The sequence below is a fragment of the Chanodichthys erythropterus genome, chromosome 4 (genome assembly GCF_024489055.1).
Source record: "Chanodichthys erythropterus isolate Z2021 chromosome 4, ASM2448905v1, whole genome shotgun sequence".
Classification (NCBI taxonomy): Eukaryota; Metazoa; Chordata; class Actinopteri; order Cypriniformes; family Xenocyprididae; genus Chanodichthys; species Chanodichthys erythropterus.
The window spans coordinates 3,587,501-3,615,307 of NC_090224.1; the positions used below are offsets into that span (position 1 = coordinate 3,587,501).

The window sequence follows — 27,807 nt, forward strand, 5'->3', positions numbered from 1 at the left end:
TTATTTATTTATTTATTTATTTTTTATATTTCAAAATGTATTTCATTGAGGTAGCCTATATACACACACACACACACACACACACACACACACTCCAAATCATATTTAATGTTTTTAAAATAGGCTATATAAAATAGTAAAATAGTTCCAATAGATTTTGCTGTGGTACCGAAATTGGTACAGAGAACCGTAAAATTTCCATGGTATCGGTACCGACTACTGGAATTTTGGTACCATGACAACACTAATGCTAAAGAAACATTTAGAAAGACAATTTACAAATATCACTAAATATATCATGAATCATGAACAGTTATCAATCCATCTGCCATTTTCGTTATTGTCCTTGCTTGCTTCTTCACAATACCTGCAGAACTTCTGATGATTCGGCTATGCAGGTCCACAATGTTAATACTGCCTTGCCTAGAACATAGGCTGGTATATGCAAATTTTGGGGGTGTAAATAATAATGATCCCGACTGTTATGTAACAGTCAGTGTTATGTTGGGATTCACCCTTTTTTTCCGTGGTCTTTTGCACGCACAAGATTTACATATGAAGGAGGAAACAATGGTGTTTGAGGCTCACGGTATGTCATTTCCATGTACAGAACTCTTATTATTCAACTATGCCAAGGTAAATACAATTTTCCATTCTATGGCACCTTTAAAATCAAATCAAAATAACAGGGCAGAGTAGACTTAAGTAGCAAGCTACTAATTTAACATAAGGAGCCTACCTGTCATTTGTTTAGAACAATAAACCAAATGTGATATTGCTTTTATATAAGCAGGGCTTGACATTAACTTTTTTACTCACCAGCCACTGTGGCTAGTGGTTTTCCAAAGTTACTAGCCACACAGCATTTTCACTGGCCACAATTTTAACATCAAAAACCATGGGGGAAACTGCCATATAAAGAATTTTAATGTTATCTCATAATTTGGTAACGGGTATATTAGGCTGCCGTCACTTTAAGACCTGACACATGAATTTATTGTACTGTTATACATGCATTTTCTTTCTCAACTGTTTACGTTCACTTAAAACACTGTGTTTAAATGAATACTCACCAAGACAGGCATTTTGTGTGTATTTGACCATTTAAGCTCAATAAGCAGCAAAAAAGAACTCAATTTAGTACCAAGAGCTCTACGTGTGCACAAATCTGTAGGAATGAGTAAATTTACTTACAAACCTATGCCTAAATTCAACAATATTTATCAGGAGCAAATGAAACAAGTGAGTGAGGGGAGGTGGGTTTGTGTGTCAACTCCCCGTCGGAGAGGTGAGAGAGGGAGAAAGCGCACATGGTATAATGTGTCTGTTCTGCGGAAAATGAGTATTGGAAGCGTTTCAGATATTTCAGTATCTATATATATCGAAAAATCAATATTTTTACACATTACATTGCACTTTATTAGTTTATTATTTCAGATATTATTTAAAAGACTAAAGTGGCTAGTAGGAGTGACTACTGCTGAAATCCATCTGCATTTGGTGTTAATGTTAAACCCTGTATATAAGAGCTCAATAAACAAAAAGTTAATATTGTGTAACTTACATTTATGCTCTATATTTAAAAGAGACCCATTTAAAACTTTAGGGTCAGTAAAAAAACATTTTGAAAGAAGTCTCTTATGTTCACAAAGTATTTGATGTAAAATACAATAAAAACTGTAATATTGTAAAATACTATTGCAATTTTAAAATAGCTGTTTTCTATTTTATAATAGTTTAAAATATAAATAAAAAGAAATAATTTATTTCTGTGATGGCAAAGCTGGATTTACAGCAGTCATTACTCCAGTCTTCAGTGTCACATGATCTTTCAGAAATCATTCTAATATGCTGATTTGGTGCTCAAGAAGCATTTAATATTATTATCAATGTTGAAAACTGTTGTTCTGCTTAATATTTTTTGTCTAAACTTTGATACAAGGACCTGTTCAGAATCTCGTCAGGTCATTCTGGTACTTTTTCTATACTCTTTTATGGGTACACTGAATTCGGACATAATACTCTTGTCACATACTGTTTTTCGCCTACTATATAGTAGGGAAGTATGCCATTTTGGACGCAGCCAGTCACTTGTTTCCTCCCTGTGTGAATCAGTGTTTTAAACAAATCAATTTGTCGCTTGTTGCCATCTACTGGCTAATCCATGCAAGGTACAGAAAGAGTCAGTAAAAAATGCAATTTATTCTCATACACAAACATGGACAAGTGGAGCGATACAAGCAGTGAAAAGTCCCAGTGCTTTTGGAATGTGTCCACCTTATTTTTCAATACGATTATATTTCTTGTGAATGTGCGAGACTTCCAGACTATTTTCGTACATCTAAAATAACAGGAAGCGGCTGACACCGGAAGCTTGGCAGATTCAAATAAAAAAATGTCTGTGCCCGCTCAGCCAATCAAATTCAGAACCTTTAAATCACAGTTATGTCATCAATTTATGTAATGCCACTTCTATTTTAGAAATTTAATTTAGACATTTATCAGCATTATAAGGTATGTTTATGACTAGCAGTATTAGAATATGCTTTGAACTTTTAAAAAAAATACTGCTCACTACATATGCTACTGGAAATTTATTTAAATTGAGTACAATAATAAGATGTGTAGTAAAATATAAAAATATATTAGATGTCTCTCTTCATCTGTCTTTGAATCTCATCTTTCCATCTCTCTCATGCAGTATATCTACCTCACCCCCTCCCTCTGTCCCACTTATCCATTATCTAATTGACCTCCATAATTAGAGACACTCTTGCTCTTCCTGTGTGGTTTGAGCGTGTGGTGTCTGCCTTTCAGAGTTAGACTCAGCTCAGAGAGACTGCGTGCAATTTTGAGATGTATTCAGTCGTAAACATGGATTTGAGGCAGGGCTATGCGTCAGCGCTAAGCACAGGTCTAAAGCGCCACATGCTCGACGTGTCTGACATCAATTTGCTTTCCATTTTGTGTGGCGTGGCTCCACAGCTAAACACAAATTTGAGTCTGTGTGGTTTTGATATGTGACATAGCCAAACGCTTTTCCGCCCGTGAGACTCGTCACGGCCGGATAGGGAAAGATGGGACTTAGGGACAGATAAATTCAGAGAGAAGTCTGTAACTTCAGATGTGTATTGTCCCACACATGAGGCTGAGGGGGACTCGAGTTCTCCTTGTTTCCCCCCGAACTCTCTCTCTCTCTCTTGTTTAAGGGAGAACAGATGAGTAGTGCCATGTGTGTTTGCATGTGTTGTTGTTTTCCATGGAAAAGAGGGAGAAATAAAAGGAATGAAAGTAACCCAAACGAGGCCAGTACGCAACCGCTAATTATGAAGCTGTTTGGGGAGGGGGGCAATGAGTCCAGCACACACTCTCCACATGCTGCCAGTGTCTCTTTTCTTTTCTTTTCTTTTCTTTTCTTTTCTTTTCTTTTCTTTTCTTTTCTTTTCTTTTCCCCTTCTTTTCCCCTTCTTTTCTTTTCTTTTCTTTTCGCTAGTTTGTTAGTTTCCTTTGACAGTTCTTACATTCTTTGTTCTTTTAGCTTCATTTTTTGGTTGGTTACAAGTTTTTCATTGTTATTTTCATCTGTTCATTAATCGGTTTTCTATTTTGTTCATTCAGTAATCCATTTTCTCATTTACCTGTACATTCATTTATGTCTTTGTCAGTTATTTCTATGTTAAATTCATTTATATTTTCAATTCATTATTTTTTTTTCTGTTTTTCTTTTTCGTATATTAATATGCAGTATATCTTTCAGTGCTCAAAGGGATAAAATCTCATTCCAGTGCCCTTAATGCAAGTTGTTTTCATCCTCATAAATTGTTATGAGCAACTGTCTTGACTCTTCCTGTCCTGTATTTATGTGTGTTTTAAAGACTTACTCACTCTTTTATCCATTCTTTGAGTTTGTTCTTGTAATTTACTCTGCTTTGATAATGACTTGTGGTAATTGTTACTGTGTGTGTGTGTGCGTGTGCGTGTGTGTGTGCATGTGCGTGCTTGCGTGCATGTGTGTGTGCGTGCGTTTTTGTCATTTATGAGGACAATTTGCATGATGACATGGTTATTACACTGGTATTACGACGTAAACATGAAATATAAGGACATTTCATGAGTCCTCATATTTAAAATAGCTTTAAAAATGTATTAAACAATGTTTTATTAAAAATGTAAAAATGCAGAATGTTTTCTGTGATGGGTAGGTTTATGGGTAGGGGTAGTGTAGGGGGATAGAATGTACAGTTTGTACAGTATAAAAACCATTACGCCTATGGAACGTCCTCAGTTTGATAGCAAAACAAACCTGTGTGTGTGTGCGCCAACACATAACACAGACACACACAAAGCTTATTGAGTTAATGTGGTACACCATCCAGGTCAACATATTTTTTTGTTTTCTACAGTCTCTCTGTCTTTCGTAACTCTGTTTTTTCCACAGTTAACTTTATCTGTCTGTTCTCTCTGTTATGTCTGTTATATCAGTTAATCAGGGTGTGGGACAGACAAGATATTATAATGTGTGTTCTGGGACGTTTTTACATGTTTACTTGTTAAAGCAGATTTTGTAATCTTTCCTAAAATTGTTACAGTGATTCTATGATCATAATGAAGTGTTTTGAAATAACTGAAACTCCTAGTTATGCAGACGGACAGGAGGTAGATGCGGTTACTGGAATATGTTGGCCAGAGCTCCAGTGAATTCTACATAAACTAATGTTAGTTGTTTGAATGAGGAAGAAGAATTTTAATGAAGTTATAAAGTCCAATAAGATTAGGAACGACAAAAGTATAGCCATAATTCAGATAAATGAGTAAACAAAAGGTCAGAGTGAAAGAAATAAAGAGTAAGAGAGACAAACAAGGGTTAGAAAGTGGTGATGAGAAATGTAAACGACAGTGTCCTTAATAAATGCTGTATTTTTCTTTTGCTGTTTAACTGCTGTTGTTTTTTGCTGAAATGTTGTTGTTTTTGTCTTATGAGAATGTTGGTTTGCATGCACTTTTGTTGATCTTGTTCCAAGTTCTGCATTGTCCTGCTGTCCTGAACGGTGCTCTCTCGGCCCATCAGTATGTCACTCACTCAAACTCCATGACAACAGCCTCTGGCCCCTTGCCTTCCTGGCATCATGTTTAAAGTTGGTGGAGTCTATACCTGCCTGTTAGGACACCGCCAACATAACAGAATGATGAATCACCAAGTTAATCATAGCATAAGTGTATTATTTACATCTTAGCAGAACAGCTTGGTTCCTCTTCCATGGCATGCTGGATTCCCACGGCGTGCTCAGCGCAGCAACTCCATGTGTCAATCAAACGGCTTTGCTGACTGTGCACATTGAGCAGATGGAGAGAGAGTAAGCACTCTGTAACTCTTCTGCCCTTCATCAGCCCTGAAAACACATCTCACTTACAGCAACGACACACAGGTTTTCATCCTGTCACAGACAATCATAAACAAATATTCAAGGTTAGACGAGGTTCGTCACTGAAAAATCCCATATTATTCAACCACTATATGATCTTTACCTGATAAAAAAAGTTTCATTCGTTTACACGACAACTTGTTGATATGTTGCTGCCAAGATTGTGGAAGCTTTTGGATAACATTCTAAAAATGTTAAAGTTTTGCTCTTAATTCATCTTTTCCTTTCCCCATTTGCATGCATAAAATACCTGTGGGGCTACATTGCACTTATTACATTGCAAAAAAAAAAAAAAAGTATTCTTAACTAGTATATATTTTTTTCTAACAAAACTATAGGTTGTTTGCACATGACGTCACAGCAGCAGCGTGAATGAGTCTGGAGGGCAGGGACTGATGTTTCTATAGGGATCCTATCAAAAACTCAAAATTCGTATGTTTTGCGTCATTTATGGTTGCTCAAATCGATAAAATCGTGAACCCAGAAGGTGTTTATATCGTTAACATAACTTACTGTTTTTTATAACTTATTTCGTTTTTGTTAACTTTAAAAGTTGTCGCCTTTTAAAAGTTGTCGCCTATGCGTCTGCTGATACTTAAATGAATATGGATACCTGCTTACCTTTTTGACTTGGTTAAATATTCACATTCTTCATGCTATTGTTTGCAGGGAGAAGATTTTATTCTATTTATAATTTGGTATTTTCCCTTCAGTTTTGTAGTATTCTGTTCACAATGTTGATCTGGTTACCATGAGAACAGTGTCACGCGCTGCTGCTTCAGCCATCGTATGGTAGAAAATGTCCAAATAAAATAAATGTGTTCAACAAACTGACTGAAGTCGATCCATTTATTTGTTGGAAGCGTGTAAATGTAACTAGTTTTAATGTTGTTTTTGTAAATATTCAGTTTCCCATATGACCACGGAGGAGAATCAGAGGGTCACGTTCAGTACACGCTGTATTTTTGTATTTCAACAAATGACAACCAAAATCAAACCCATAGAAGCTCGTCAACAGTTTTGAAGTGGCTGTGTGCAAGTTATAATCATTCACAAGCCAATCATACTCTAAAACATAATGTTAATTATTACACAAAAACCAAATACAAAACTCAGCAAAGTATGTGATTATTTTGAGTGAAAGGCAGTGGGTTTATTTAGTGACATTATTACATTTGCTAGTCGTCTTCCCTCACCTTCTCAACCAAGGCGAAAATTGTATTAGCGTCCTTTTTTTTTCCACGAACGATATCGTGAGTTCCTATTACAATTCTCGATTCAGCATAAATGACCTACAATGGCGATATTTTTCACAATCACGACAGAAAATCAAAATATTGCTCTAACTTCACTAGTAGAAAGGCAGCGCGATATAAATGAGCCCAGACTAGAACTGAATGCGGCATGACGGCAGCTTCACACCCTCTATATCTGCCTCCTCGATGGCAGGAAAGTCTATTAATTCAGCGAAAAAGTCGCTCCTCTTCATAGCATAAGGTTCGCGTCCAACATATGTTGTGATTTTCTGTTTATACCTTTCTAAACCAGCAAAGAAAGGACTTTTCCCCATCTCTTCCATTCTAATTTTCACTGCTTGCCCTCCACCGGAATTTTGCGCGTCACCAGAACCATGTGATTGCAAACAACCTATTTAAAACTTCTTAAAGGATTAGTTCACTTTAAAATGGAAATTACCACAAGATTTACTTACCTTCAAGTCATCCTAGGTGTATATGACTTTCTTTCTGATGAACACAGTCGGAGTTAAATGAAAACATATTCTGACGCATCCAAGCTTTATAATGGCATCCATCATAAACGTACTCCACACGGCTCTGGGGGGTTAATAAAGGCCTTCTGAAGCAAAGCGATGCATTTGTGCAACATCAGTTACGCTTTTTCATAAGTTGAATGCGGAAGGCGGCGCACAAACGCATCGCTTTGCTTCAGAAGGCCATTTTATTAACCCCTCAGAGCCGTGTGGAGTACATTTATGATGGATGGATGCACTTTCTTGAGCTTCATACATGTTAGTCCCATTCACTGCCATTGTAAAGCTTGGGTTCGTCAGGATATTTATTAATATAAGTCCGATTGTGTTCATCAGAAAGAAGAAAGTCATATACACCTAGGATGGCTTGAGGGTGAGTAAACTAATCCTTTAAAGGTTGAATATACCTAAGAGACAAAATTTAAATAGTTAAAAATATATCTTGTATTTAAGTCTAAATTATTTTTTGACATTTGTTTTAATCTTGTCTTGTAAGTGATGTAATTTTTTCACTGTTTAGGCAGTGTTAATGTTTTGCACACAAATTATCTGACCAATGCTGAAAAAAAAGAAGACAGGATGAATGAAAAATCAGTAGGTGGCGTTTATGGTAAAGCAGAAATACCCCGGTTACCCCTGTACACAAAGCACAACTTTTCGTTTCCGATACTCACTTGTGTGAAGGAAATTTTTTTTATGAAGAGTGCTGAAAAATTATTCTTTTATAAGTTTACCTCAAGTCAGATACGTTTAGTTTTAGAAAATTCTGACACTTTCTATGAAGTAAAAGTGAAGTAGTTTTCAAACCGCTTTTGTATTTGCTAAAATTTTTATTCGCTATGGTGTTTATCAAACAACACCAAATACGAGAGTATAGAGACGAAAGCCAGATCGGGATTCTTCTTCTGCCATTCACCATTGCTTAGCAAAATCCTCTGTCCGTGAGCGCCACCATCTCATAGTTTTATGTAACAGCATTAGCTCTGGGCATGTGAACAAAAGCTTGAATCTTATTGGTTAGCCAGTGTTCTTTGCAGTGAGATCAGAACATCTCTCTGTAAAAACAAAAAAGCAAAGCTGTTGCATTGATGGCATGCAAGTTTGTGACGGGCTGAACAGATGCCTTAACAGCTGTTCGTTTGCGTTATTTTTGCACAGAATATCCATCTTGGTCAGAGTAGGCCTTTAAAATGGTTTTCTCATTTTCCAGTATAATATGCAGACACAACTAGTAAGCAGCTAGTATGCCTGTAGGATGACTCTGGTAACATTGGCTGTGACTATCTGTTTGGTTGAACAATGGCAGACTGGATTAGTGTACGGGTAACTTGTTAGAATCCTTATTTTTGCAGTTTTGATTCTTCTACATTTGACCTTTTATGAAGTTACTAGAAAACAAGCTAAAGATACTGTTTAGCAATATGAATGTGTTTGAAAATAGTCTGCACTATTTTCCGTACCAATCCAGTGCTATTTTTTGATTATATATTAATTTGAGTTATTTCGAAATTGTGTATTTGTTTAAATGAGAAATGTCACATTGGCAACTAGCATAAACAAAGTATGTTTTATTTCAGTTAACTTTTTTTTTTTTTTTTCAAGTAACAATTTTTTTTTTATATATATAGTTTTATTTTCAGTTAATTATTAATAATCCTGATACAATCCCCCCTTGTCATTCTTCGTGTCTTTATCAAGTAAAAACATAAAAGGCCCAAACCAAAGATTATTGCAGAGAACTGCAGTGTATTGATCTCCTTTCTAACCAAATTTGGTCTCGTCCTGTCGCTGTGAGAGTTCAGATGTTTCAGATGCCGAGTCTCTTTCTGTGAATGTGTGGGAGATGAAGAGAAAGCAGAGAGAATGAAAACAGACAGACTGATTAACCACGACATGCTGATTTTGGCTTCTGTTTTCAGCTGTTCTCTCTCTCTCTTTCTAAATGATAGCAGAAGTTGTCTGTACTTGTTTAGCTAACTGAGCCGCATGATATACAGCATTTCAGCAGTTTGTTGTTTTGTTTATACGTGCTTGTGACAGAGAGGGTGTGCATTCCTCTGTTTGTCCTCCTTTTAGACTCTTTTTCCTCCCTAACTGTACAGTGTTATGATAACAGCATTAAATATGAAGTGATTGTAAAAAGCCCAATTCTGCATTGACTCATCATCCAGCTGTGGTTGCCGGGAACAAATGACCAAATTTCCCTGCACCCCAGGAGGATGTACAGTAACAATCCCCCGAGACATCTCTCTGATCGTCGTGCCCTCTGCTGAGTAACGTCTTAATCATAAAGGTGCTTGTTTGCATTCTTGACCTGAAGACAAATTAACAGGAAGTCAGAATTATGTTTCAAAGCATAAACTGTGTTTGACTCATTTCTATAGGAGATTCCCTCCATAAAAGCACACCGATGTGAGTGTGTGTGAGTTTACGGAGTAATTTGACGTTTCCTGTTTATACCTGAATCGAATGATTGTAAATGTTTAGACTGTTTAGGTGTGCCAGGATGCGGTAAACACATGCTGAAAAAACACACATATTTCAAAGTTTAATCCTCCGCAAAGAGTGTTTTATTAACCAACAAAATATGCAAAACACAGAGTACATGCTTATAAACACACACACACACACACACTCTTACTTCTGAATTAAATCTAACTACGTGGTATGTCGCTGCCACCTACAGACTGCAGAGTATTTGCACTTCCAAAGCCAGTTCATTTCATTTAGTTCATGTACTTGTGCAAAAATATCTTCAACATGTTATTTTAATCTTTTTAATGTTATTTTATATAGTTTATATGTATTAAAAAAGATTAAAATAACATGTTGAGGGCAATTTTACACAATTTTGGCAATATATGGCTGGTGGAGATTTATGAGTTGGCACACTCAATAGTACAAAACTCTTATTTTGAAGCCTGGTTTCCTCTCATTATCCATATATACACACACACACACACACACACACTCATACACACACACTCTCTCTCTCTCTCTCTCTCTCTCTCTCACACACACACACACACACACACACACACACACACACACACACACACACACACACACACACTCTGCATGCATACACACTCTGAACTCAAACCTCTGACTGTGTCTTAGACACACAAACTGGAATCAGATGGTGAAGTTTAACCCCTCACATTGCAGACTTGTGTGTGTGTTTTCAAGAGTAATGTTTTGTTAGGTGTGTTTTGGTGTTTTAGTCTGTCATTAATTATTAGGTCAAAGTCTGTCATTGGGCTTGTGTGTTTGTATCTGGGAGAGAATGAGAACTTTAGATGAGCAGTAGCTATAGTGTGTTTTATGTGTATCTACTATTTCCCTTACATTCTTATATAGCAAAAAATGCCAGAATGAATAACAAAATATGTTATACGATAATGTAAATGACATTTTATATATGCAAAACCTAAAGTGGAAAGCATTTTGAAGGTCAGCTATTACCTTTGTTTTGAAGATGAGCTAAAAATTGCACGTTTTGGATTTTATAAGACTGTTTCTGCCTCTACAGGTAATTGAGATTTTCATTGTGAGACATAAAGTCACAATTATGAAAAAAAAAAAACTTGAATTTATGAGACAAGAATTTACAGGGAATAAACTTGCAATTGTGAGAAATAAAGTTGCAATTAGAAGAAAGTAAGGATTACAAAAAATGAACAGTTACATTTCATTTTTACTCTGGCAACGGGAAACAATATTTCCATTATTTGTTTAATGCTAAAAAGAATGGATTACAGAATTTTTTTTTTGCTCTTTTTGAATTTTATTGGCTGCATTCACAGATTATTTAGCATTTAGCTGTAAATCCAGTGATATGAGTAGGTATGTGTGTTTGTTTTCACATGTGTGTTTGGATGTGGTTTCAGAATCATGTCACAGTGGCCATCTTATGGTCAGCGGTGACACTGCGGGGAATGTGGCCTGCCAACTCTCCTCGATTGCGTACGTGTCTGTAAACACTGTCTAAACTAAATGATACCGTTAGCGTAACCATTCAATTACAGGGAAGACAATGGGTGCATATACTGGTATTTTCTGACTCTGTTTATTTGTTCCCTGTGTAAGAGAGAGAAGGAAAGCATAAATGTGTGTGTTTGCATACTGCAGGAAAAACAACATTACGCTGCGTTGATTATTTTACATACTGCATTGTTCTCATCCAACGGCACAAATCACATCGAAACCAAAGCTGCTCTTGTCTGCCTTTATCAGATGGTCTGGCCTTGTTCGAAACCGCTGGAGCTGCCAAACTGACAAGACTTGGCACATTGTTTGTTTTTGAGGTAAATGACAATAATGGCTCTGGTCCAAACCCTAGCAAGCTGCCTCATTGTCTGCATAGGTAGATATCTTCTGAGGCAGGATACTAAGTGAAAGGTAACTTTATAGGTGAATGTTGTGTCTGAAATGCCGCACAAGCTGTTCTCCATTTGAGAAACGTTTCGTTGTATGAAATTTCATTGTACTCAACTAATACTGACAGCAAAGTCCAGAAATCCTAAGCTAATGACTTGATACCCTAGAAACACAAATACATTATATTATTTATAACTATTTTTAGTACTAACTAAAGAAATCATCATATTATATAAACATTTCCCTGAATACAACCTTGGATTAAACTTTTTTTGTTTGTTTTTTTTTTGTTTGTTTTTCATTAGCTTAGCAACATGCTAGTATCAAACCAGAATTGTTAACTAAAACTTTACGGCAGCAGTTGTGGGCAGGGCTTGTATAATGTGACATCACATTGTATAGAAAATGAAAACTGCTTGTTCTGTTTGACTTTTGAGGTTTTAGGGGGATTTTAAAAAAAGGTGTGGATGGATTTTTATCATTATAAGGTGGTTGTGTACACACACTGCCAACACACATTTATGTTCAAACACAATGTAAAAGTGAATATATACTAAAATAACGCTGTATCAGACTTGACTGTCATCATTCTGGGAGTGTCTCATTGTGTGATGTTGGTATAGATTGAGGTCAAAATCAGCATAATTGTGCTGCCGACTGTTAAGAATGGCTGCAAAATTGCGTTGCAAGAGAGAAGCCTAAAACAGCTAGCTATCTGCCTTATTGACACAATTTTTAGGCATCATCAGCATGTTTTAATGGCTCACTATAGGCTTTGAAACACAAACTATATTTATACCTTTATTTGTCATGGCTATATGGTATACTAGCGTTTTAGTACATCAATGTGACCTGGTCTGTGCTGCACTTACAGTGCGCACACACACACACACACTGAGCAGAGAGTGGATTGTGTTTAAAAGAGAAGATTCATGAGGGTGTTCTTACATAAACTTCCCTGATACAGGCCAGACTATCTGCCTTTACCTTTAAGAGAACATCCATCAGCTGTATTATCTAGCATTACCTTTAAGAGCATCTCATTAACTGTGCAGTTATCTCTCAGCCTGTGTAAACCGCCTACGCCTCACTCCATTCATCTCACTACATTTCTTTACATTTCTTTTGCATATACATTTTAGTATCTTTTTCTTTTTGCATTAAAAACCCTGCCTCTTACTCTCCTCTTCATCTCATATTCATCTCATCTACTCATCCATCTGTTTTAGTCTTTTTCCGTAGACAGATTGAATTGTGTCCCACTGTCATCCATGACAACCAAACACAACACCACTGATGCAAACAACATCCTATAATACATTTTTAATGCATTAAGCTATCAAGTGTGTAAAGTTTGCTCAGTGTGTACAAGCAAAATACAGCATATGGGATGAATGCAAAAGCAGGACACTATATAAGCTTCCAATAATTATGCATTTTACACTACTGTTTTTCTATTTAATATATTTTAAAATGTAATTTATTTTCTGTGATAGCAAAACTGAGTTTTCAGCAGCCATTACTTCAGTCTTCAGTGTCACATGATTCTTCAGAAACATTTCTTATTATTATCAGTGTTGAAATCAGTTGTGCTGCTTAATATTTTTATGGAAATCATGACTTTTTTTCCCCAGGATTCTTTGATGAACACAATGTTTTGAAAAAGCTACAGCATTTATTTGAAATATAATAACATTGTAAAAGTCTTTACTGTCAGTTTTGATGCCTTTTGATTGCGTCCTTGCTGAAAAAAAGTATCAATTGCTTTAAAAAAAAAAAAACTTATTGATCCCAAACCTTTGAACAATATGTAATTTATATGTATTGCTTTTTTTTTTTTTTTAAGTGAGTCATTATTGGGGGATTTTCTCAGCAAATACTGATAAATTATTATTTGTAATGGTCTTGTATTAATCTTTTTAATTGGTTTTATTTATTAATCTGCATTTCATAATTTTGTTTTATAGATTTTTTTCTGCTTTCATAAAAAGCAGAATACAAAAAATAATATGCAGCATTGAAAGCATTGTACCGCAGGGTTATTTTTTGCACACACGTACACACACACACTGATGTGCGGCTGTCTGGCACGTGCGGACTGGGTTTCATCTCCATAAACTCCAGAGAGTTGGACTCAATGAGCTGAATGAAATGGCTTTGATCAGGTATAAGGAGGCCGTTTATAGCCTGATTGATGAAATGAGTGCTGTACTCCCAGACTGTCTGTGCCTCACTACAGCCACTGCACTGATCATGCATTTCCCTCAACCTCTCTATATATTCACCTACCACAGATAATCTCTGCCTTTGCAGAATAAGACCATGTCCTGTGGTCATAAACCACATCAGATCTGGGATCTGCCCCCAGCTTTGTCTATAATCCTGTTCATTTAGATAGTGAAGCCCTTACTCTGAGAAACTGGACAGTTAGGCTGAAAGTAGCCATTTTGTAAGTGGTTCATTGACTGTTGTTCAAAGAGAGTCCTAGAGAGCCCCTACATCGACATTGAAGACCTGGATGGGCCTCATACCATCAAGCTTCTGTAATTTTGAGGCTGGGTAGCCATTCTTGACATCACACCATTTTTGTTTTGTCTTTTTTGTAATTAGTTTTAGAGTTTTTTTGTTTATTTTGTGGTTTGTCATTCTGAGTTTTGTACTTTAATGCTAATGACCTGCTATTAATGTTGTCGAAAATATTGATATTTCTATATGTATCGATTTTGAAATATCAGAAACGGTTCCAATACTCCTTTTCTGCAGTATCGATACGCCAATACCAGCTATGCGTTCTTGCATTTTCTTCTTTCCGACAGCAAATTGACGCACACCCACCTCCTCTCACTCGTCTCATTCGCTCCGGTTGAATTGGTGTTACAGGGTCTGAATTTAGACACGGGGTTGCGGTTATTGCACATAATTTTACTCATTCCCACAGGTTTCATACTCTTACCAAAAGCACGTGCACCACTGACCTATATAAGTGCTTAGCACATAAAACTGGCTTTTTAAACAGCTTGCGAGTACCAAATTGAGTGGCTTACTTCAAATACATACAATATTATGTCAAAATGTCCATCTTGGCGAGTATTCGGGTAAACAGTCAGTTTTGGAAGGTAAATTGTTGAAAACACATGTTGTGTAACAGTATATTGGATCTGTGCAGCTTTTAAAGTGACAGCAGCCTAATAAACCTGTTGCCGTCTGTCATGTTAATCAAAGAACAAAAGACAAAGAGAAAATCACTCAATCTTCTTGACAGAATAACTTTTGTACCTTTTTATTTATAAGCATTAATTTGTATTTAACTTTTACAATGACTATCCAGTGTTATTTTACATTAGATTACTTTAATTTCTAGCAGTTTTTTTACTTGAATGCTACATTTAGACCCACCTGAAAAGCTTAAAATTGTTGATTTCATTTGTCTCTTTATTCTAATGTATTTATTTGTGCTTTCATTTGCAATTTGTTGATTTGTTCTTATTTTATTGAATTTTGTCTTTTTTTCTCTCTTTTTTGTAAAAATGGTTCAAAGTTTCAAATAAAGCCTCCCTGCGCTGTGCGTAAGCTGTTGCAAAAAAAAAAAGAGGAGATAATAAAAATATCTGAATGTATGGCAGTTTTCCCCTTGGTATGAAAATGGTATCAAATTTCAATATTTTTCAAGGTATCGTAACAAAGTTGGAAATTCCAGTATTGTGACAACCCTACCTGCTATGGTGGAGAGCAGTGGCCTGTGACATTCTCATTTGGTGTATTTTTGTACTGATGAATGATATCCTGGCGTACGTCAAGTGTGTGTGTGTGTGTTCATGAAGTTTTACTGCCATCTGATTGTTTACACTCCTCTTTCCGATTCATCTCTAAATGTCCTCTGCGGAGTGAATGGGTGACTAATGCCATTTTTCCATTTTCCAGGACTGTCTTTTTGCAAACTGATGGATTGTGATGTTTAATTTTAGTGGGGGGTTTTTTGGGGTCTTTTTTCTTTTGTGTGTGTGTGTGTGTGTGTTCTGTCATTATTAACTCATTTATGACCTGTATGAGGAACTAGTTGAACTAGGGCTGCTCGATTATGACAAAAATCATATTAACAATTATTTTGGTCAATATTGAAATCACGTTTATTTAACACAATTATCGCTGGGTGATATGATCACAGACTTATTTCATGATATGTGTAATTTTAGATAATAAAATTCCACAATTATCAATATTTCAGGTGAACTATAGGTCCTCAAAACAGTTACAAAAGACAAGTAACAGAAACTGAATAAATTACTCAAATGTATAAATATAGACTAATCCTTATTACTACAATAAAATAATCCTTATAATTCATTTAAGAGCAGTGAGTGATTTTATCTTTGTCTTTTGTTATTTGTGATGTGATCTGCGAAAACCCATCACATGGTAAAATTTTACCTATCAGTACCACATAAAAGCTGGATTTGAGCCCTTTCTAAATCTGTTTTTACTTCTTTCAACAAAAGTTATGGTTATCTGAAGTTGGCTGATCGCTCTGTTTTTCAGGAATGTAATTCTGAGAAAAACAGGTTTCAATAACTGTCATCCCCTTTTATGCATAGACATGAAAATGCACTTTCCAAACATAAATGGTTGTAATTCAAGAATGCTTTGGAATATAGACCTACGGTTGGTTTTGTTTTAAAGAAGACACTAGTCAGATTGTTGTAAAAGTTAAATAAATTATGATGGTGAAATAAAAAAAAAAAGTTATCGAAGTTTATGAAAATGTAAAAATATAATTGTTTATATTTTATAATAATATATTACAAAGCATTTTTTACTCTTAAACTCCAAGAAAATAAAACCCCAAAATGTCAACATTCTAAATTTTAGGTTGAAATATTTGAAAAATGAGCTTTCAGTAAGATTTTGTTAGGGCGCAGCACCAAACATTTTTACTAGATGACACCCAAGCTCCATATCTGACCATTTATTTGAAGTGATCTGATCATATTTTCATACATTTTATGAAGTAGACATCCTATTCAGAAGTAGTATGGGCAGTTTGGCAGTATTAAATTTGAATTCAACCTCTAATAAACATATAATATATTAGGTTACTGTCACTTTAAGAGCTGCACTGATCCCATATACTGTTACACAGACATTTTCGACCTGTAGACTAGTCTTCTGAAGTCATACAGTAGCTTTGTCTGAGGAACAGATCAAGATTCAACGCATTATTCACTAAAAATCTTTAAATCTTCTATATATTTCATGAGAGAAGTGATGAATGAATCATTCTTTTGAGTCATATCCTTTCAGTGATTAATAGATCTAGTTCACTAAACTGGTATGAATGATTCATTTACGAATCAGATTGGTTTGGATTTCAATTTTCAAAACTCGCTGACTCAGTGATCCGGTCATAGTGGTTCTTGAGTTAATAGCTTATTATCAGTGAATAATGGCTTTAATTTAATTGTCTTCTTTACCCAGAGCTATAATATGACTTTGGAAGACTAGGAATTCCATCCCTCATCCATTCATTAATTGCATAAAAAAAGACCAGAACATTTTTCAAATTTCTCCATTTGTCTTTAGTTGAAGGAAGAAAATCATACAGGTTAGAGATGACAGTGAATAAATAATGACGGAATTTAAATTTATTGGGTGAACTATCCCTCTAAGAAGGGAGAAAGAATCCATTGACGTATGAAGTTATAACTTTTATTACTTCATTTTATTATGATTTTAATAGTAGTTTGAATGAGCTTAGCTCCTGGCCTCATTTAGTAGTGTCCAGTCTTGACTCACTTACTGACATCATGCTTTTATATGCAGACCTTATTTTTGGCCGGTTATAACCTCTTGACAGCAAAAAGGGTATTCTTAGGGTGCTCTGTTTTTACAGCCCTTCTTATAAAAGGCTTCAGGCATCAAACATACACACATCAACAACATTCCTCCAGCGGTGTGCCCACAACAACAGTGCCCCCTCCCCATAAAAGGCCCCGTCTCCCACTATCTTACCCCAGAGTCCCTGCTGCCCTGAGGGCCATAGAAGGACTCCATTGTGTGGAGAAAGGCACCTGGTTTTGGTTAGTGCCAAACTGGATACACTCTCTCACACACTCACAGTAACACACACAGCAGGGTCAGCTCCCTCTAGAGGCCCATCTGGAGTTAATTTCCTGTCAGAGACAGCAAGCCATTACAGGCGTGGTCTGGCAGCCCCTTGTGATTGGATGAGAGACAAAGGGTGGAGCGAAACTGCACGGTCATTTCAATTATTGGCCTAGTAAGACCTTTTTACTTTCATTTTTGGAATTTTGTGCAATTTCGAGTGTTTACATTGCATGCATTACAGCATTACATTTACATTGCTTGATTTATCATTTGTATAGGTTCTGGAAGTAAAACTCCCATTCATTTTCTCCGTGAAGGAATTGGTTTTGAGCGATAACTTATAAACCTTTTAAAGACACACCTACTGTGAGCAAAGAGGTTGTTAATTGATGATATGCTTTTTGTTGAAGCCATCCGTCTGCATTATTTCAGCTTATTGTTCAAATAATCATATGTAACAGTTGAATTCCTCTTGAAAAAACTACATTACCCATGATCCTGCCAAGAAATCTCCACCAATTTGAAAGTGTCGCGCCCACTCCTATTCAGCACTGTGAATGTAATGATGTGAGTTTGTTTCCCTATGCTCTCAAACAAATATTTGTATGCATTATATGCATATTTTGCAATAACCAGTCAATATTGCACTTTTGACTCCAGTATGGAGGAAGCCTTTATGACAAAAGTAGTTAAATACCAACCACTCCTAAACACCATTTCAGAGATAGGTTATCAGGCCTGATTACTTGTTTTCATATTTGGCAGCTTAGGACATTCACACAGGCTGGTAGTAAAGGGGCTTCAACAGCTTGGCAGCTCAAAAGAGGGCTAATTGGTTAGCAAGGTATTGTGCTCCGTCTGCTACTATAGGCAGCCGCCATATATGGCAGTGGTGTTGTTACTTATACCCATTAAAAAACTGAAAGTTATGCTTAATATTATGATGATCTGCTGTATGCCACTGGTCCATGATTTTGTACATGTATTTGACTGCATCAATACTATTTATGTCCCTGTGGATTATTTCTCTTAAATAGACTTAAATAAATATGTAAATTGGTGTGTGTGTGTGTGTGTGTGTGTGTGTGTGTGTGTGTGTGTGTGTGTGTGTGTGTGTGTGTGTGTGTGTGTGTGTGTGTGTGTGTGTGTGTGTGTGTGTGTGTGTGTGTGTGTGTGTATATCATTCGCAAGCTTCATTGGTTCTTTCCCTTATTAAAGGTGCCCTCGAATCAAAAATTTAATTTATCTTGGCATAGTCAAATAACAAGAGTTCAGTACATGGAAAAGACATACACTGAGTTTAAAACTCCATTGTTTCCTCCTTCTTGTATAAATCTAATTTGTTTAAAAGACCTCCGAAGAACAGGCAAATCTCAACATATCACTGACTGTTACGTCCCAATTTTTGCATATGCCAGCCCATGTTCAAGGCATTATGAAAGGCATTAGACAAGGGCAGCCAGTAACATCTGGATCTGTGCACAGCTGAATCATCAGACTAGGTAAGCAAGCAAGAACAATAGCGAAAAATGGCAGATGGAGCAATAATAACTGACATAATCCATGATATCATGATATTTTTAGTGATATTTGTAAATTGTCTTTCTAAATGTTTCGTTAGCATGTTGCTAATGTACTGTTAAATGTGGTTAAAGTTACCATTGTTTCTTACTGTATTCACGGAGACAAGAGCCGTTGCTATTTTAATTTTGAAACACTCCAACAGTGTAGCATTAGCCGTTAGCCACGGAGCATAACCTCAAATTCATTCAGAATCAAATGTAAACAATATAACAGTATACAATACTCACATAATCCGACGCATACATGCCGCATGCATGACGAACACTTTGTAAAGATCCATTTGAGGGTTATATTAGCTGTGTAAACTTTGTTTATGCACTGTTCAAGGCAAGCGCGAGCTCCATGGGCGTGGAGCAGGAGAATTAAAGGGCCAGTAGCCCTGAATCGGCTCATTTAAAATGATGCCCCACAATAGGCAGATAAAAAAAATGAATTAAAAAAATCTATGGGGTATTCTGAGCTGAAACTTCACAGACACATTCAGGGGACACCTTAGACTTATATTACATCTTTTTAAAAAAAGTTCTAGGGCACCTTTAAAGCCATTAAGGAAACAGTCCTGTACCTTTGTCTTGTCTGATTTTCAAATACTTTTTTTTTTAAATCCGTTTGCAGTGCTGTGATTCACCTTGTATCTGGTTGGTTCATGGCTTATAACTCTTAAATGAAGTATTTTTTTTTTAAATCCCTATGGGAAAAATGAATTGGAAAAATACTTGCGGAACCAAGGTCACTGAAAAAGTGGACGGGCGCTGTTGCACTCTATTCTAAAATGGCCAATTTCCCCTCAGAAATCTGTGAATCTCTTGGGCTAAAACGATTACTGCTCAGACCATTGATATCACTTATTGTGTGCATTTTGTCTTGTTTACATTATTTACCAAGCCATTAACAGTTCAGTGAAACAGAATTATGCTTAATGGCGACAGTGTGGTGATACAATTTCCATATAAGCTTTACTGTTACCCTGTTTATCAGTAATTGCAGTTAATGGTTATTGTAGCATGTAGCGACAATAGGGCTCAATTTGCTAATTGTGGTTAATAGCAGCAGTAACATGTAGTGGCGGCGTCTGCTTACTTAATTGTTTCCTATGACTTTAGTTATCAACCACAAAGGCCTTTTCTAGAAAGCAAGCCACTGACAGTTTTTCCCTACTAAATTATAGCAAAGCTAGCTTTTACCGTTTTACAGAAATACCTCACCACATTTTATTGCTTAAACTTCTTGTTTTGGTTCATTTGGTTTTGGGTTTATTAAGAAAGGAAAAGTGGGTTAAGGAGTGACTCTGTATTTTTATATATGTTGTTTTGAGGCTAACAACTTTAAAGCTTCAAAGGTTAGCCAATATGCTAAGCATTTGGAATACTGTCTTTACCATGAAGAAGCCTACTTTTTTCTGCATAATGTGTCAGCTTCTGTCCAACTAGGGATGTCAAAAGTACTGGTACTTCAGTACCAAGCTGATATTAAAATAACAATTAGAGGGAAAACTACTTGCTGCTTTTAGCTTGAAACAATTATTTTTGTGTCTTAGATTTCAAACTCATGTTTGTGGATGCTAATCTGATTCCAATTTGTTTCTATGTTCATGTACGTTTACACCAGCCCAATCCAGCTACTTCATTTCCTCTGCTGGTACGACTGACACCAATTTTACAGTGATTTTTTTGGTTCTTATGTGATGTTGACAGTTCTTGGCATCTTGATTTTAATGCATAACTGCAATGCAGTAGGAGTATCCAAGTTTTTTGTAAGTCACATGTTACCAAACCCTTACTTTTGTGGCCAAGTGCTTTATTCAGCCAAGATCTCATTTGGTTTTCAGATTTTTCTGCATACTTCATGAATTGATTAATCTAAAGACTTCTAATGTTAGGACTGGGTGGAGAGAGAAAATGACTCTCTGAGGACTGAGTTTAGTTTTTCAACTTTCCTCCATACTTTACTTTGTCAAGGAAACCCCCTGGATGCTATTGAGGGAAAAAAATGGCTCAGATCACTACGTCAACAGCTGTAAATTTGAAATCTGTGCATTTTTGTGGATGCGGATGCTTGTGTGTGTCCCAGCAGGTCACTTTACTGAACAGTCCAATTAGGTGAACATGACCCTCACACAGATGTCAGGTGCTCTAAAGAACATAAACACAGACCATTAAGGCCCTGGACACAGAAGAAGAGCTTTTAAAAACACACCACACACACTTTACGCTCATTCAAATGACAGGTTTTCACATATAAAAATAGTCTGCAGACCTCCCAATCATCTTTTAAGCACCCTAAACAAAAACCTGTACTATCCCCTCTAATACAGTTCAGGGCTCATCAATAAGGCATTCATTCGTTTTTTCATTTTTTCCTCGCTCACTCGCATTTTTAGGCCTTAAACATTTGGTTTTCTGTGAATTTTGTTTGTCAATTTTTGGAATTATAATAACCATATAATTTCCAGATATTATTACAAATTTTCTTTTGTGAAGATAAAATGTTAAATGTATAATAATAAATGATATTTTTCAAAAAGTTTTAGAATAAAAATATTTTTATATGCTAATTTTAAATGCTAATACATTTAAAAATGCTAATTTAAAATATTATATATTCTGAATTTCTGATTTTTAATTTATATTTTGAAGTTGTAATTTTGTAGTGTGTTTGGCCCAGTGAAACTGTTGGTAGGGCGAGTATGATTCTGAAGTACTAAAGCAGAAAAAATTCTTACTGGATTTGGAAGTGTTTTTTTTTTTTTCTTCTGATTGTGTCCTATCTTGCCTTGGCTACCAAGTTAGGCAGGACTGCCTTATAGGTGCATGACAGCCCTGCCACTGTTTATCCTTTCTAGCAAAGAATCAAAGTGTTGTGAATGCATTTAAGTGGAATTTTATGTAGTTTGTGAGGTCAAATGGTACATTTGCAGTCAAAGATTGTAGAATATCTCTTGCCATCACGATGTAGCGACAGCATCATAAAAGAATCTTTCTTTGGCCAGTAAATGAAGTAGAAAAGAGAACGCCCTGTTTCACAAATATTTGGGCTAAGGTTTCTGCAAGGTTTTGATTTCACAGTGTCACAGGATAAAAATGTGTTTTGTGCTAGAGGCTAGTGTGAGTCACGTGCCTTTGAGGGAGTTTATTCTTGTTTCCCTTGAATTTTACTCATTGTAAAACACGGATCTGGGCTTTGATTCAGAAGTTCACAGAACAAGATTGGATGTGGCACTCACGTTGATGTGTGTTAATTTCTTTAACAATATTACTTACTTAAATGTCCTTTGAAAAGTTGTTTTGTTTTCAGAAATGCCTGCCTTCAACATCTCATTTGTATTTCTGCCATTATTTCTGTAATGTGGCTATGTCACCATGTAACACATTTGCATAATGCCCACCTACTGGCTACTTGCCCTCAAACCAAGGTAGGCCTAGATATAAGGCCAGGAAAAAAATTTATTACTATGTCAAAGAAACACTGTTTTCACTGTGAGGGAAAAACAATCTCACGTGGACTTCTCTAGGCAGAAGAATTGAAGAATCAATGGTTAAAGGTGCTAAATAAGATCTTTTCGTCGACTGACTATTACAAAGACTATTAGTGAGTTTTTGAAATGAGCGCATGCGTAAGAACAACCCCCTCCTTCACAGTTTCAATGGAACGCCTCCCAAAACTCGTGCACGAGTATTGGAACACGAGTGTTTACCACCGGCATTCGCTGTGTCGTGTTAGTGGATTCATTATGTCGGACTCACCGCAGGTGACTCATAATCTGCAGTTGTTACTCCTGTCTCCTGACAAAAACATTGCATGCGGCGCCTGTGGAGTGTGGAAAGTTACTGGAGCGCGCAGCCGTGCTCGTCTCTCACAAAGAACGTCACGGCAATGATTGACAAGCCAGAGGGCCAATCGTTTATACAATGATCGCGTAAACGATTGGCTGATGTTTTTTAAAGCCCTACCTCGGGCACAGATGATGTATATTAATATTATTCCTTTCAGTGCACCTAATAAATAGTCTTTTATCAGTTAGTAAAGACAGTTTCAAGTAATATTGCAAAAATGTATCAAACAAAACATCCTATTTAGCACCTTTAACACGTATTTTAACACTATTTCTCATCAGTACAGCCACAACCTTTTGTTGTGTTCTCACCATTCACAAGCTTTCTGAACCATGCAGTTTGCAGTTTGTTTTAAAGGAGAAATGACACGGATATAACATCACATCTGAAATGTAAGAGAGGTATACTATAAAACAAATAATTACTATGAAATTATTATGAAATGTCCACAAGTCATGCTTGCGAAGGTGTTTCGGGTCGATCAGCTTGTTCTTCTTGACTGTCATAGGACACAGACTCAAACTGATATGGACACAAACCAGACGCCATAGCGTATTTACACTAGTGTTTACAGCATCTCAGGCAGCCTCCAGACCTGATACTCGCCAGTTAAGGTAGAGGCGTTACATTTCAGACTCATACACTAAGCGGTAGACCAATCACAACAGACTGGGGCTGGCTGATCAATCAGAGAAGATTGAGCTTTTTGGAAGGAGAGTTTTTAATGAAACTCAATCTCTGCAAACTGATAGTGAGAACAGGTGCTGCAACAATACGTTTGTTTTTTTGTTTTTAGATTAAATGATAAAAACCCATTCTAGTAGAATAAACCCCCTGAACAAAATTTAACATCTAAATAAGTGTAATTGGGGCTATTTAAAAAAAAAAAAAAAAAAATTTAAAAATTTTAATTGACCCTTCGCGGGGAGTTTGATTGACAAGCGATCTAACCAATCATAACGCCGAATCTGCCATTTTGTCCAACAAAGCAGTCAGGAATTAGAAGATTAACCTCAGTGGGCTTGAACTTGAAAAATGGCGTATACTGACGTCTTTCCGCATTTGAAACAACATTCCTTCTCATGATCATTCATGTTTATTTGATGCTATTAATTAACTAGTAGGAAGAGATGATCGGTTCACGACCCGCTTGAGCTGAGGAGTTACAGCAATCTGTCACGACACATTAAAGAGACACAAAACGTTTTTTATTGTTCAAATTTTGTAAAACAAAGTACACAATTTAAAGGCTGGGACTTTATTTAATATCATAAGTAACCTGCTCTGTCTTGTCTGTCGACATGTTGTCAGTGTCCTTTTTCTCCGCGATGTATTTTTCACTCTGTGTGGCATTACAGCGCCATGGCTTGTCGGACAAAGCAACAGTAACTAAGGGAGGCGGGTCTTTGCGAAGGGTCAATTGGCACATTTGTCATTTTGCACATTGTCAATTTAACTGAATTTAAGTGATTTGAATATATGATGCCATTCACTTCACACAGAAATTCAGTATATGTTCGTCTTTTTGATGTTCATGTCCTTGTCTCAAGGTTTCAAGGAATTGTCTGTTGGCTTACCAGACCCACATTCATTTCTGATAGAATTGGATTGTTTGTTAATGACCATTTTGTTAAAGGAAATTTATAGATCAAGATTCACAGTGGTTCCTCTCAATGAACTGTTTCTTTTTAAATGTATGTGGCATTTGACGCATCACAGGTGTGACCCAGTACGATTCCAGTCATTGATTTTCTTTCTTACATTTCCAGGCCTGGATTTAGAATGACTGTCAAATAAAGAAAGATTAAGTTCCTTATATCCAGGCGTTCTGGCTGGGAGATTATATACTGTAGCACACAGATCTGAATTAGCCCACAGGGGTTCGACTTCCTCTGACTCTTTGAGTTCCCCCAGATCACAGTCCAAAAAGTCATGAGAAAAGAGGACATTCTACATTCTACAAATCAGATTTTTTGATCAATCTGATGAGAAATCTCATCCACTAAATAGGGTAATGGTGTGGGATTTCATTCTGTCTGCGAGAATAACCTACAACACACTCCATTATTTCTCTTCTGACTGATCCTGAAGAGAATCTGAATGTTACCTCATAAGATGATTCAGGTGGGCCGCTCATGTTCGTAAGGAAGGATGAAACACGGGGGCCAGTGGGCTGAGACTCTGTTTCAGTGCTTTGGAATGTATTGTTTGGTTGTCATTGTACTCTTAGGCTCAGAGGGAGGATTTTGTAGTTTTCAGATATGAGATTCTGAAGCAAGGCCAGTTTAGCTTTCTCTAGAGAGAAACCATGTTTGTGTTGGGCAGAACAGCTCTGCTAAGCTCAGTATTTGGACATTTTTCATTGCAAATGAAATCCATCCTCAAGGTTATTAGATTTTTGTAGGTTTCAAATACACACACGCTCTAACACATGCACGCAATCATTCTCAGACTCACACAAACATGTTGATTTGTATCTCAGCAGTCTGTCCTCATGTAAACTGAGCAGTTTTTCCTGTTAGCAGAGTTAAATTTGTTCTGATATCATTACCCGTAAAAGGATGACACAACAAAGATTTGTGGAAGCTTCTTAGGGTCATTTGCACTTCACATTGGTTGGGAATAAATATTGTTGGTTGGCAATAAATAAATCTAAATAATAAATAAATCTGTTTTCAACACTGATAATAATGTTAAATTTTTCTAGAGCAGCAAATCATCATATTAGAATGATTTCTGGAGGATCATGTGACAGTGAAGACTGGAGTATTGATGTTGAAAATTCAGCTTTGCCATCACAGGAATAAATTACTTTTTATTACATTTTATTAAAATAGAAAACAGTTTTTTTAACAATATTTATATTTTGTTTATTCAATATTTCTTTATTCTAGGTCAAATAAAGCCAGCCTTTCTGAGCGAAAGAGACTTCTCAAAAAAAAAAAAATAAATAAATAAATAAATAAAAAAAAAAAATATATATATATATATATATATATATATATAATATACAAAACTTATTGTTGTCTCTGCATATTAAGCTGGGATATGATAAAATATGGTCCCACTTTATATTAGGTGTCCTTAACTACTGTGTACTTACATTTAAATTAATCATTTGATACAATGCAGTTACTGTGTACATGTTTTTACATCGTTCTTATTTTTTAAAAAACCTTCATATAATTACACATGTAATTAATTTCTGTAATTACATCTATAATTACACTGTTGAGCCTTCCCAAACACCTTAACCCACCCTTAAACATACCCATACCACAAATCCTGTCCCTATTCTTACCTATATCCCACCTCAATAGTAGCTCAAGTGTTTTGAAATACAACATGAACACAAAAGTACGTTGTACTTATTTTCTGATAAGTACATAGTTAAGGACACCTAATATAAAGTATGACCTAAAATATTTTAACCACACTTCACCAAGATATTTTAGCAGATCGCATACATAAATGTGCTCAGTAACAGAATTAGGTATAAATTCAAGGTCAGATCAAATAAATGCTCCCTTCTGACCTGATTTGCTAAAGAATTTAACATACGTGAAAGTGGAAAAGAGTGTGGTGGGGATCTCTGACATAATGATTGATCGTGTCATGGAAATAACGAAAGCAGAACTATGCAATTCCTGCTGGTTAAATGTCACCACTGTAGTTTGATAGATGCGATGCTACATTTTTAATAGTTTTAATATTGCTGATGAATGTCTTGTCTCTGTTCTTTAGGCCTTGGGGGACTCCGACCTGGCAAAGGTTCTGAAACAACTTCTTCCCCTCATAAAGTCCAGTGAGTCTGGAACAGGTTCTGGCTCTGGTGAGCTGAGCATGGATGATCTTCTGGTGCTGCTGGTTTATGTGTACTCTATGGCCCAGGATGCTTGTCCGGGTGGTGCTGAAGAGGAAAAGAATGTGGAAAAGGTGGAGAAGGAATTGATTGGCGCATTGACACTCCTACTCACCAGGCAGACAACACTAAGCCCTCTGCTGCAAGAGACCACAGGTCAGTGGTGGGATACTAGTTCAACATGATCCCAGTACCATTATACTAAAGCAATAATGTGCAGAGACAACTAGAAGTCGGTTAGTTAGTAGTGATAGCGTATATTGTCACATTATCGTCACTGAGTTTGCACATCATTGAGTGACTTCATGAAGCCGTCATGCCTAATCTCTGTGTAGCACACTAGTGGTTAGTGCTGGAATATTTAAACAACATTAAAACAACCACTGGCCAGCACTTCTGACATCTCCAATTCCCAACTACATACATCAGCACAGAAAGGACAGCACTGCTTGCACTGACAAACCAGCACCATTCAGAATCTCACTGTTTTTGACACACACATAAGTAGTTGACATGAACAACTTGTGCCAGGAGATCTCGTAATATTAAAATGTGACAAGATTTTTTTTTTGTTGAGTGAAAAGCTGTCTCGCGATATCGCCATGATAGAGCGTGAGGGTGAAATTGGCATATAAATGCCACCGCTACATTTATATTACATTACGGTGCCCACTGCGGCACCATCTCCACTGTCATTTTCCTTTATTAATAGAGATAAAAAAAACAAACATTTAATTCAGTTGGATAATGGTCGCTTCAGTTGTAAACTAGTGCAATCATCTGCTCTGCTCATCCAGCATGAGCTGCAAAGTCGCACACAGTGCAGCAGGAATCACAGTTCATTGATCACAT

General features: G+C 36.3%; 1 protein-coding gene across 2 annotated transcripts in view; it reads left to right on the forward strand.

The window, feature by feature from the left end:
• The window catches only part of scfd2 (sec1 family domain containing 2), a 158,362-nt gene that overhangs the window by 46,772 nt on the left and 83,783 nt on the right, over nucleotides 1-27,807 (forward strand). For both annotated transcript variants that reach the window (XM_067383679.1, XM_067383680.1), the window contains exon 5: nucleotides 26,838-27,111. In XM_067383679.1, the coding sequence (XP_067239780.1) occupies nucleotides 26,838-27,111 (274 nt within the window). The remainder of the gene's footprint in view (nucleotides 1-26,837; nucleotides 27,112-27,807) is intronic.